This window comes from Panthera onca, chromosome D4 (genome assembly GCF_046562875.1).
Source record: "Panthera onca isolate mPanOnc1 chromosome D4, mPanOnc1 haplotype 2, whole genome shotgun sequence".
NCBI lineage: Eukaryota > Metazoa > Chordata > Mammalia > Carnivora > Felidae > Panthera > Panthera onca.
In genome coordinates this window covers 84,866,905-84,879,255 of record NC_138351.1, presented here as the reverse complement: position 1 = coordinate 84,879,255, position 12,351 = coordinate 84,866,905, and the positions used below count along the sequence as shown (strand labels likewise).

The 12,351-nt window shown below is 55.9% G+C and overlaps 1 protein-coding gene across 1 annotated transcript; it reads right to left on the bottom strand.

Annotated features, from left to right (window-relative positions):
* Positions 1 to 4,884: 4,884 nt before the first annotated feature.
* LOC132663919 (uncharacterized) lies at positions 4,885 to 8,192 on the bottom strand. The gene is made up of 4 exons (XM_060610464.2): positions 8,152 to 8,192; positions 6,259 to 6,754; positions 5,771 to 5,852; positions 4,885 to 5,178 (listed from the first exon to the last, which is right to left on the bottom strand). Exons 1-4 carry the CDS (start codon positions 8,190 to 8,192, stop codon positions 5,072 to 5,074), a joined length of 726 nt encoding a protein of 241 aa, XP_060466447.2. The 3' UTR covers positions 4,885 to 5,071.
* Positions 8,193 to 12,351: the final 4,159 nt, after the last annotated feature.

Sequence of the window (12,351 nt, the reverse complement as noted above, 5' to 3'; positions counted from 1 at the left end):
TAAAACAAGAAGTGACTGGGGCCACTATGCCCTGTTGGATTGAAATCGTGTGAGCAAAGTGGTTTTCTCTGAGAGATTTATTTCCTGCGCTGGCTTCAGGCAGCCAGCCCAGCCGGAAAGAACAGGGCTGGTCTCCCTCTATGTGTGTTGGGGGGGGGTGGGGGGTGGGGGGGGGGTGGCGCGGGTTTTTATTTAATCTTCCAATGAGCTGGAACAGCGAAGATGGCGTGAATGGACATTAATTCTGAAACAAATTATTAAAGCGCGATCTGGGATTCCGGGAAAGCCATCTACCCCCTGCCTTTCTGCCACTTCCCCTCACCAAGGCCATAAAATCCCTCCTCTCCACTCAAAACCCAACACCAAGCCAACCGGGTCTCCCGTTCAGGCTGAGGAGAGAGGCCTGGAATTGACCTCAGCCCAGGGCCAATGGAGCAGGACTGTCCATGCCTCCAGACCTAGGCCACCTGCCTGCCTGGGCCTTGGCCCCTGACAAAGATCCCCACATTTCTTGCTCCCTCTTACTTGTATTTGCGTTCAAGGGGGCCACGAGCAAGATGGCCACCACCTCTCTCGCTCATGTGGGCTCAACCTCTGTCTCCTCCATCATAGGTACGTCAGCTCTTCTTGGGCCTTCCGGCCCCCTTCCTCACACCTAGCCCAGCCCAGGCCAGTGTGGATCCTGGATCCTGCCCTCTTCAGCTGACATCCCACACCTCACTGCCGGGCCCTGCCCAGGCCTCCCAATGCTGAGCCCAGAGGGTTCAGCATCTGAGGGTAGAGAGAGCCAGAGTTCAAGTAAGGAGCCAGAAAGCATGATATGGGGGTTTCTGGGGCCTCTGGCTGGGCCCTGGAGACACAGAGAAAAGTCAGACCCAGCACCCCTGGTGGCCAGTCTAGGAGAGGAGAGACAGCCATTGGTGAGCCTGTGCCGTGAAGAGGGCACACCAGGCATAGGGCGGTACACAGACTGATGAATCAAGTCGGCTGGGTGCCGGGGTGAGCCTGGAGGGGCTTCCAAGATAAGATCCCTGACGTGGACACTGAGTAAACCAACGGGACCAGGACATTCTGAGGGGGGAAAACAACATTTGCAAAGGTCTGGAAGTAGAATATTTATCGTTGTGTGCAAGATCTATAATAATAGTAATAATAATACCAACAACACTTAAAATTTAGTGAGAATTTACTACGTGCTGAGCTATTTCATGCATGTTCCCTAATTTTAGCCTTTCCAACAAGCCTATAAGGAGGTAGGAATTATCATTATTTCCATTCACAGATGGGGAGACTGAGGCTCAGAGAGGCCCCGTTGCCCAACATCAAGCCAGTATGTGGGAGAGCCAGAATTTGAACCCACGTCTGCCTGACTCCAGAGACAGTGCTCGTTGCCCCCACCATTCACTACCCCACCCCACCCCCCAACGAGATCCAGGCTTCTCCTGCTGGCCCAGCTGTGGAGGACCAGCAGGCTTTGCATCCAGGTCCATTCCCCTGAGTAAGACACTAGGGAGCCCAGGGCCCCTTCTTTTTTTTTTTATTTTTTTTTTTATTTTTTTTTTAAATTTTTTTTTTCAACGTTTTTTATTTATTTTTGGGACAGAGAGAGACAGAGCATGAACGGGGGAGGGTCAGAGAGAGAGGGAGACACAGAATCGGAAACAGGCTCCAGGCTCCAAGCCATCAGCCCAGAGCCTGACGCGGGGCTCGAACTCACAGACCGCGAGATCGTGACCTGGCTGAAGTCGGACGCTTAACCGACTGCGCCACCCAGGCGCCCCAGCCCAGGGCCCCTTCTGATGGAGCCGAGCAGCTCACCATGCCCATGGCCATGGGCCCACTTGCCCAGGACTCACATTCTTCAATGATCAGGAAACATCTGGAGGCCATATGGCTTGACATCCAATGTATGGCCACTCAAGGCTCCTGAGTCCCAGAGCCTGGCATGGATCAGAGCCAAAGGCTCGCCAGGGCTCCCATCAGGCCTGGCTGGGAGTCCCTGACCTGCTCCTTCTCCTGGCCATGGCACCTCCATCCACTAGGCTGCACGAGCCAGAAACCTGGGAGGGCCCTCCTGTCTCCTGCCTATCACTCCCCACCCCATCCCTCAGCAAGTGCCGGTACCCCCATCACAAAGCACATCCCCAAACCAACCACTCCTTCCTGTCCACCTCGCCCCCTCCCTTGGCCCAGCACCCCCACCCCTCCCCCTCCACGACTCCCACCCATCCTCCCCTCCACAGACTAAGGAAGATCCTTTAGAAACCCAGATCCAGTCGGGTCCCTCCACCTTCCCACCTCATTTTGTTTTAAAACGCCTCAACGGGCATCAGTTAGGCACCCGACTTCAGCTCAGGTCACGATCTCGCTGTTCATGGGCTCCAGCCCTGCGTGGGTCTCTGTGCTGACAGCTCAGAGCCTGGAGCCTGCTTCAAATTCTGTGTCTCCCTCTCTCTCTGCCCCTCCCCTGCTTGCTCTCTCTCTCTCTCTCAAAAATAAATACTAAAAAAAATAAAATAAGAAAATAAAACCCTCCAATGGCTGCTCCCCACAGGCTGTGGACCGCGCCCAGGGTCTTTGCCACGTCTGGGTTCCGACGTGCTTGTTTTCCACAGGCCTCACCTACCTCAGCCCTCACTACTCACCCCCTCTCAGAGCCCTGGCTCCATGGCTTGCCTTCCTGTCCTCAAAAAATGCCGTCCCTCCTGCTTCAGGACCTGCACCTGGCTGGCTGGCCCCTCCATCCAAACTTGCCCTTTGGGCCCTTCATTCTGTCACCTTTGAGGTCCCAGCTCCCACCACCCCCAGTGGAGACCAAGCCCTGCTATGAGTTCGTGTCCTCCTTGAAATCAAATAATGTATAATTAGTGTCCAGCCCTTGATAGACCTGGAACCCAGGGAGGCAGGGCTCTCGATGCTCAGCATGGACTCTGGCAAACAGTAAGTGCTCAATAAATGACTACTGTTTCGTAAAGAAAAGCAGCAGCCCCCAGCCCTTCAGCATCCCTCGAACCCTCCCCAGTGCCCAGCCCTGCTGGGGGAGGAGGGCTGGGGGAAGAGCCAGATGGACCTGCCCCTAAGGAGTCCAGATCGCATGGAGGGTGGGGTGAAGCAGGCGGGAAAGAGGGGAAGGCTCGGGAAGGGGGCGGGGTCATGCCCCTCCCTCCACGTGCCTCCGTAACTTCCCAGAAGCAGGAACACCTGACAGTTGTCCGTGTCGGGATCACAGACAGGGGGACGCAAAACCAGTGCGTGGTAAAAAGAAGTCGTCATCCTCTGAGTTCTCTGATGGCGGGGAAAGAGTACATTTTTCATCAGCCTAGACAACAAAAACAAAGCAAAACCAAGCATTTGGAAAGAACTTAGTTGGCCATGGCCCTTGAAGTGTGTCACCTTTCCAGCTAGTGATGCGCTCAGCACCCTGCCCGAGCCAGTGTGCTCAGCTCGTTTTGCCTTGCTCAGGACACAACGTGGAGTCTTTCTAGTTTGCCAGAATGATTTGCCGTGTCTCTTTATTCTCCAGGTCCCTCTGGGGGCTCTCCACTGGCCATAGGGCCAGGTGTCCCCCCGTCCCTGGATTTGGGTCTGAGTTCCTGGGAAGAGTAGCTGGGGACACAAGCAGAGGGTGACAATGGCCCCACCCCAAAGACTCATCCTGCCACCCTGGTGGGAACAAAGCCTTGAGGAATGAGAGAAGGGGGCGAGGGTCTGGGTGGGTGGCCAGCAAGAGCTCTTAGGGGGCTGGGCTAAGAGCCTGGATGGGGCTTCCTCAGACCGGCATTGACGATGACGACGAATCACAGGTCCCCGGGTCTGGCCCCGGGTGGAACGCTGGCTGCCCTAGAGGCCTAGTGCAGCCTGCGCTCACACAATCACCTATAGGTTCAGGACCTTAGCGCACAGATGGTGGGGTTCGCCGGTGTCACGCAGATAGGACAGAGGACAGGCCCACGTGCAGGGTCAGGAGGCCCTCGAGAACACAGTTCACCCAGCACATGTGGACGCGGTACAGCAAGACGGAGGCGGAAGGCCCGGCAGGTCCCCGAGGGTGGTTCGGGGATTCAGGATGTGGTCCAGCGCGGCTCATAGTTGCATTTGGATTTGAGGTCACCGGGCTGTCCTGTGGCGAGTAGGTGAGAGAGAGACTGGAGGGCAAGAAGGGGCAGCGGTGGCCAGAGAGAGAGAAGGGGCGAGGAGGGATAGTGGGCCAGAGAGCTCAGGGATAGGAGCACCATTGTCGCAGACATCTCTGCTTGGTGAGCAGAGCTGGTGGGGCTCCAGGTGTCCGGGCTCAGAGGCTCGCGCACCTGTCAGAGCATCTCTACCACCTGTCACAGCGTCTCCACCCTCTGGCTCCAGCCAGCAGCTAGTCTGCCTCCTCTCTCTCTCCTGCTGGCTCTTCCTGGTTCCTTGTCCCCAGCTGGAGGAGGGGGTTCTGAGCCCACCAGCAAAACTGCAGCCTCCTACCTTTGATCTGGGCAAGGCAAGAATGGGGGTCCCCCGGCCCCCGCCACTGCACTCCCTCACTCCTGCAGTCCCCACTGTGGCCACACAGCCCCAGCCCTCTTCAGTCAGGGAGCCTTCGCCCCCTGGCCGCCCCTCTTCTGAACCCTCTCACTCAGGAGGCCCAGGACAGCCATTCCTGCCCCCTCCAGCAAGCCCACCACTGCCATGACCGAGCCCTGGCAGCTGCCCCGAGAGAGGAACTATGTGTCTATTTTACACACAAGGAAACTAAGGCTCGGGAGGGGGCAGTGACCTGTCCAGGGTCACTCAGGGAGGAACTGAAGAGATGGGGTCCCTGAGATCTGTCTGTCTCTCAATCTCAGCTCTTTCCCCCTACCCAAAGCAGCTCCCATAAAGAAGGGCACGCCACACACAGCGTCAATGAACCTGCCGCACAGGAAGTACTTTATTATTTCTGATCTGCTCAGGGCTCTCCCAATCGCAGAACAGTGAAAATGCAAACCAGCTAAGGTCGATAAGGGATTTATGGCTCAAAAGCCAAAGAAAGAACGCGGTAGTGAAGGTTCCAAAGCCATTCCAGCAGAAAAGCTTCTGGCCAAGGGGGTCACATGCCCATCTCTGAACCAACCACAGCGCCAGGATGGGGCACTCTGATTGGCCAGGCCTGGATCATGCCTCCTTTGCTGTCCTCAGTAGTGGGCACAGGGCTTGCTACCAAGACGGAAGGGAAGAAAATACAGCTCAGAGAGATTAAGCAACTCTCCCAGATCACACAGCATGCCCTGAATCCGTGTGTGTGTGTGTGTGTGTGTGTGTGTCTATGTCTAGGTGGGGTGAGGGTGGTGACACAGTAGTTTAGGAGAGAGATTCTCCCGGCTTCTATGGGAGAAAGTTCAAATTTCCTCTTTTCTGGCACTGAGGTCCTCCAACCTCTGGCTCCTGCTAGGCCGTCTCTCTCCCCACGTCCCCTTCTGATCACCACCGCCCCCCAACACGTGCAGCCCCCAAAGATGTGTCCTACCTGCTCTGCTGGACTAGGTATGTCTGACAGGGGTGGGGCCTTACTCCTCTCTAAACCCCCTCTCCCAACCCTACTTCCCCGACTCCAGGCTCAGAGCTCAGGGCAGCTACTTATGAAATGTGTGGATTCTGGAATAAGCTGGAAAGGATACAACGGTCCTCAGGTCAAAAACCTCCACACAGTCAGCTCACCACCTCCAAGGCCATACAAATCTGCTGCTGCTGCTGATTTGGGGCAAGTCAGTCCCACCCCCACCCCTCAAGCTGGCCCCCCCGAGCTCACCTGCCTTCGGGGCTTCGCCTCCAGGCCTTCTCTGGGAGATCAAAAGTTTTCTTTGGGCCCAGCGTATACTCAAGAGGATGCCCTACAAAGACACACACTTAGATGCATGCACACACACACACACACACACACCACAGCACCCCAGCTGTTTCCTTCAAAAAGGGATGGTGACCATCTCCCACTCAAGTCTTCCCTTTGGGGAAGCAGCCCAGGAACCCGGAGATGGGGATTTAAGGGGGAGGAAGAGACACCCCATCTCTCTGCCCCTGCGGGGACCTCTGCTAAGAACAAAGAAAGAATTCCCCGGGCTGGACGCACGTGCCCAGCACCCACCCCAGGCACCCAAACCCGTGCACAGCACACGCAGGCCTCCCCATGGACTCTCAAGGCCGGAACACGTCCCTGTTCCCACTCATGACTACCCTCACCACACGGGTGGACTCCACTCAATGTCGCACAGCCACCAGGACCCTCCCCAGCCCCCCCACCAGAGCACAGCCGCTGCAGAGAGCCGGTCCATCCACCCCGCAGGCCCAGGAAAGCCCGAGGGTGTAGGGCCCGCGTCTCCGGAGCCTCGGTCGCCCAGGCCTGGGTGGCAGCTGCGGGGACAGTGTATGAGGTGGGGGATCCGGCCGCTCGAAGGTCCGCCTGTCCCCTGCCCGCGCGTCCGTCTGGGCCTTGGCCTTGGCTTCCGCCGGCGGGGGTGCGACCCCTAGCGCCCCAAACACATACGGGGGTCTCCGCGGACCGACGGGCCGATGGCGGCGGGGACGGCCACGCGGGACCGAGAACGGCCGAGACGCGCGGCCGCGGGAGCCGCCGGGGAGGCCCAACTGCAGCCTCGTGGCGCCACCTATGGTCCGCACTGCGGCGGCTTCCCGGCCCCCGGCGCCCGCGGCTCGGTCCTGCAGCCCGTCTCCGAGTCTCAGGGTGGCCCCGCCGCCCCTCCCGGATTCAGCCCCGGGGTTGGGGTTGGCGCGGGCGCTGCCACCGCGTCACGTGCAGAGAGGCCCCGGAGCCCGCAGCTGCGACCTCACCTGCCCCTCTGCTCTGCTGCCCCCCCCCCCCCCTTCCCGGTTACAGAAGGGGACACGGAGGCTCGGCCACAACCCGGAAGTGGAGAGACCAGGCCGGGACCTTGACTCTGGGGCTTGTGGAATCGGGACAGCTGAAGCTGGCCTGCCACCCCCCTGGCCACTGACCATGCTCACCTGTACCCACCGGCCTCATCCGAGAAGATCCATCTGCCTCCAGTCCTCCTCTGAGCCCCCAGCCTCCCCCTGAGCCCCCCACCCACAGCCTGCCCCTCGTCCTCGGGAACTGCTCCCACCTAACACTGTCCTGGAGTCTTAGAAAAGTCACACCAGGAAACAAGAAGCTTGGAAACCCAGCCTCACTACTCACCTTGGGCCCAGAAAACCGAGACCTGTGCAGTCTCCTTTGCCCTGGCCTGGCCTCTGTGAGTCAGATTGTCTGTCTAGACTGAGATCCTCAGGCCCCTCTGTCTGCCACCACCTACTGTGGCCTGCAGGGACAGGGTGATGACAGTGGTGAGAACCTTTGGAGCATATGCTCTGGGCCAGGCCCTGAAATCCTCACTCCGAATCAACCGGTGTGGGAGTATTATTACTATTCTGTACTGAACTGAGAATCAGGAAGCTCGCCGGAGCTCACATGTAGCAGGTGAGGGACAGAGTTGAGATTGGCCTGGTGACGTGACCCACCCTGGCACGACCCGCTCACTCATATGTACATCACAAGAGTCACAATAATACTGGTCACGTGTGTGAGATTCCAGCCCAAGCCTGGCCCTCAATGTCCCCAGCATGGCAGATGCCTCCAGGCTGACCCTCCAGGTTTACATGCGGGCAGAATGAGTCCACAGAGATCCGGGGCCTGGCTCAGGATCACACAGAGCTGCTGTGGCCTAGGCTGCTCAAAACCCAGGCAAGACAAGAGTCTAGGGCCCAGCTGGGCCTCCAGGGTCACAACCCCCACTGTGTAGGGTCAACAGCTCAGCTGCAGCTCTTTGTCTGGGAAGGGGGGGGACAGACATTGACACAAGCAATAACAAACTCAGAGGTCAGAGTTGACGTGAAGTCTTGGCTGGGGCTTGGAGAAGCCCAGGGAAGAGACTAGATGTGGGAGGGGCCCGTCAGGGAAGGAGTCCCAAGCAAGTGGCATCCAGTGGGTTTTAAAGGATGAGTAGGAGTTTGCCAGTGGAAAAAATGCAGGCAGGGATATTTCAGGGGACCCGGGGATTTCAAGGCCTGAGGGAGCATGGCCAGTTCCATCTATACCTTGGTAGTTAAGAGTATGGACTAGATAGGCCTGGATTGGGGTCCCAGTCCTGTTGTGTGACCCGTGGCAGGTGACTTAACCTTTTGAGTTTGCATTTCCTCATCTGTAAAATGAAAGCCATGATGATCTCTTCAGTCACGGGGCAATTGCAGAGTTAGCACAGGGTGGGACGCACAGAGGGGAACACACAGGTACCCAGTAGAAAAGACTAAAGGCTATTGGTGGGGACCAGATAGGAACAATGAATGATGTGGCTGAGGAGGTCATCCGAGATCAGATAGCGAGGGACCTTGAAAGTCAAGCTAAGGAATTTGGCTTCCTGCTGAAGGCAGTGGGAGGGCGTGGAAGGGCTTTGAGTCAAGGGGTTACAAATGGGATTTATGTTTTAGAGGGTGCCCACGGAGCAAAGGCGAGGGTGTCCCCGAAGAAGGATGGAGAAAAGGGCCCTGAGCTCTAACCCCAGCCGTGTCCTTGCCCCTCTGCCCCCTCGGCCCCGATGCTTCTCATCCTCAGCTCTGTGAGGTAGAGACACCGCCCTACCCGATTCTGAGGCTGAGAGGGGCTGGGGTGGGGCCAGCCTGCAGCTACGGCCCCAGACACCTCAGGCCCAAGCACCTGCATCCCAGAGAAAGACCCAGGGTTCCTGGTGACCAGGCCTCTGCCTTCCTCAGAGCTGCCCTGCCCCCCACCACACAGAGACACTCCGAAGTCCCCATTACAGAGAAAGGACAGGCGGTGCCGCCATAATTTCTATTTCCTTCTAAATAGATGCTCCCAGACCTGCTCCCACAAAACCAATTAAAGCACCTGCCTGGGATGGGGCTTTGTCAGCAAATTATTTCCAGGCTCTGAGGCCCAGGAATAAATCTCGGAAGGAAGAAGTGGATCAGACGAGGAGGGGAGCTGGAGATGGGGGGCCGGAGCAGCCAGGCAGGACAGAGGGTCACTCTGCGTCCAGGCAGCTGCAGACGGGGTCTTTTGCGCAGCCCTCAAACCCCGAGCCCAGACCTCTACAGCTGTGCCAGAGAATCGGTCACCAAGGTGTCCAGACATTCTGGCTTCGTGTCGAGAACTCTCCCTGGGAAGCTGCTTGGAAATGACTTCCGGGGCGGTGGTTGGGAGTGGTGGCCTGAATATCTCCACGTTATCCTCAACACCACCCATCCCGCACCCCTGGGGGGCTTCTCTACCACGTAGCGGGAAGCAGGTGCAGACAGCCTCAGTGGGAGTCGAGAGGCTTTGGCTCCCAACTCACTGTTGGGACCTTGTCCAAGTACTTCCCTGCTTTGGCCCTCAGTGTTTTTATCTGTAAAATGGAGGTGGATGGGAGTTTGGCCAGCCCTCCCAGCTCCAACATTACTGGCACCTGTGAAACTCCATCAGCCTTCCAGTTCAGGCCCAGGCTGGCCTTCTAGAATGCCATGGACTCTCTCCTTGGGCAGGCAAAGGCCAGAGGGTGGGTGGAGTCCCATCCAGTGCAACCATTATTGCACCCAGGAGCTCAGAGCCTGGCAGAGGGAAGGGAGGAGCTGAGGGAGCCCTGGATGGGGAAATGGGCAGTGATTCCTACATAGAGAGCAGAGGCTGTCCGGGGAGGAATCATCGGAACTATGCTTTGAAAGTCGAATGGAGTTCACTGGGTCGAGATGTCATTCTCCCAAAATAGAAATGGTTCCGGTTCACATTGGCATCTCTGTGAGAATTCGTAAAAGACACCCTTTCTTCCTCTTTACTCCCATCTTTCAGGAAATTGTCCTAACTTTAGAAAATCTGCCATGTCTTCGACATGAACAGTGAATGCCCCTGGGATTGTGCAGTGTACAACTTCCACAACTGCACTGTAGCTCTAGGAGAATCAAGCCAGAAGGGGCAAGGAGCTGCCCATCCCAGCAACCTTGAGAGGAACAGAGGGAGGAGCACAGAGTCCTCCTGCCAGCAGAGGAGTGCAAGGGGACGGTCCTCAGGGGTGACATGCGATGGACATGCTCCATCCCCCAAAACACTATCGACTCAGAAGAATCTATCTGTGGATACAGAAGAATCAGTAGAGTGACCGACACCACCATGAATCCTCACTGAACCCCGCAGCAGGACACAGTGGAAGAAACTGAGGCAGCTGGAGACCACGTCACAGAAGGACTACACGTCCATGTTTGGAGAGGCAGATACCACTTCCTCCCTCTCCATTTGCACACAGGCGACTGCGGCCCCCTGGTGAAGGGACAGGAGCGGAAAACCTGAGCAGGCTATTGGGTGTAAGTCCATGCCAGGCTGCGTGTGGGCACTCTGGCCAGTGTGCAGTCACTAAGCATCAATGACTTCCCACGGCCCCTTCGTGCCAAGTCTGTGGGGAGCCAGGGACACGGAGGAGTTCACCTTCTAGACACAACTTCTGTCGTGACAGGGGCGAGACAGAGGCTCAGAGGTTAAGTGCACATGCCCGAGGGTTCTTGGCTGGCACACTGAACAGGGGGCTTCCAGAATCAGCTCCCACACTGAGGAGAGAGAAGCTGGGCTTGCCTGAGGAAGTTTCCCGGGCCTGCAGGATCTCCGCAGAGCCTTGCTCTTGCACAGCTGGGCAGGGCTGGAAGGGCCTGGAAGTCAGGATTTGTTTTGGTTTTAGTTTTTAATAAAGGTGATTCTAAAAAGCAGCCTAGTACAATACAGTGATACAAGCTCACACAGCTTGTGACAAGCTGTGTGGCTTTGGGGCACATTACTCAGCTTCTCTGAGCATGAGCTTCCTCATCTGCAAAGTAGGAATCCTAACACCTCCCGCAGAGGGGCATTTTGAGGACAAAATGAGATAACGTATGTGTATCAGTTAATGTCCAGCCAGGAACACGGTATTTAAACAGGGAATGTGATCCAAGGAATTAACCACACAGGAGACAGAAGAGCTGAGAAGCCAAATTGGATAGGGCAGTGACCCAGAGACGATTGTAGCGGGAAGCCACTTTCCCTCTGGGCACAAAGGGAGGACATGGGGTTTCCAGGGGCCACCTGGTGGAAGCTGGAACCAGGGAGGACTCATCCAGGTGACAGGCGGCACAGCACAAAGTACCCAGCGCAGTCAGTGAATGGCTGTGATTCCTATTCTTTTCCTTTCTACTATTAAAATGCAGCCTCAATATATTAAAACTGCTTTGGTTGTAGCAGAAACCCACCCAAGCCAGGTTAAACATGAAAAAAAGCGAATTTAATAAAATGCTGCAGGGGAGTCTCTAAAACCAAAGGCAGGACCGTGGCCTTGACCCAGGACCAGGAAAGGTCTGGTCTCCCCAGCGCTCTCCCGCTGCTTCTCTCCTTGTGTCTGCTTCATGCTTGTGGTGGCACTCAAGGGCCTGAGCCCCCATGGCAGCAGGAAGGCCCCTGATAGCTCCCAGATTTCCCGCGGAGTCTGGGATTCCTTAGTCACCTTTCCAAATTCCTGGAGAAGGCCTTCTGATTGGCCTGGCTTGGGTACCAGTGCCCATCCTCGTCCAATCAGCTATAGCCAAGGGGGTGGAGTCACAGGCTGCCAGTCACTTTGCCCACCGTAGGTGGGGAGTATGGCCCACGGATTTGTGAGCCCGCACTGCAAAATCTGTTGAGACAAACAGAAAGTGTTAAAATGCACCTTATTGTTGGAATTATAAAGAAATTTTTGACTTTTCTTTTCAGATTTTTCTATTTTGGTTGGTCCTACCGTTATTTTTAACATAAACGATCTTGCAGCCAACAGCCTTCCCCCCCACCATGTCTCCTAGGGATGAATTCCCAGAAGTGACAGTCAACTACACAGCACCAGCCCACCAGCCTGGCTGAAAGGGTCCCTTTACTGCCCCTCCCCGCCCCCCCACTCCCCCCGACGCCGGCCATCAGTGGGTAAGAGCTGCTGGTATTTTCTCACGAATGATTTTTCCTTGCAAGGGGAGCCCGAATTGAGGGTTTCAGAAGCAAAAAAAGGCAAGTTAGGTATGACGGCTCACTTACCCTCCCTGTGGCTTTCTTTTGTTTTTTTTGGTTTGTACATATTTATTTGATTAATTATTATTTGATTATCTGATTAGTTATTATTCCAGACCTCAGTAATCCATTAATCAAAATTATACAGACAAAGTCTGGGCTTAATTAAATGGAACTTTGACCTCTGTTGGGGGAAAAGGAGTTTACTTAACAAGAAAAGAAGGCAAAATAATTTGTGGAAGCCAGAGGGATGATGGTTTTTTTCCCCCGATTTTTATTATAATTATTATAACTTATATATTTATAATATGATATATTATAATTATTCCATT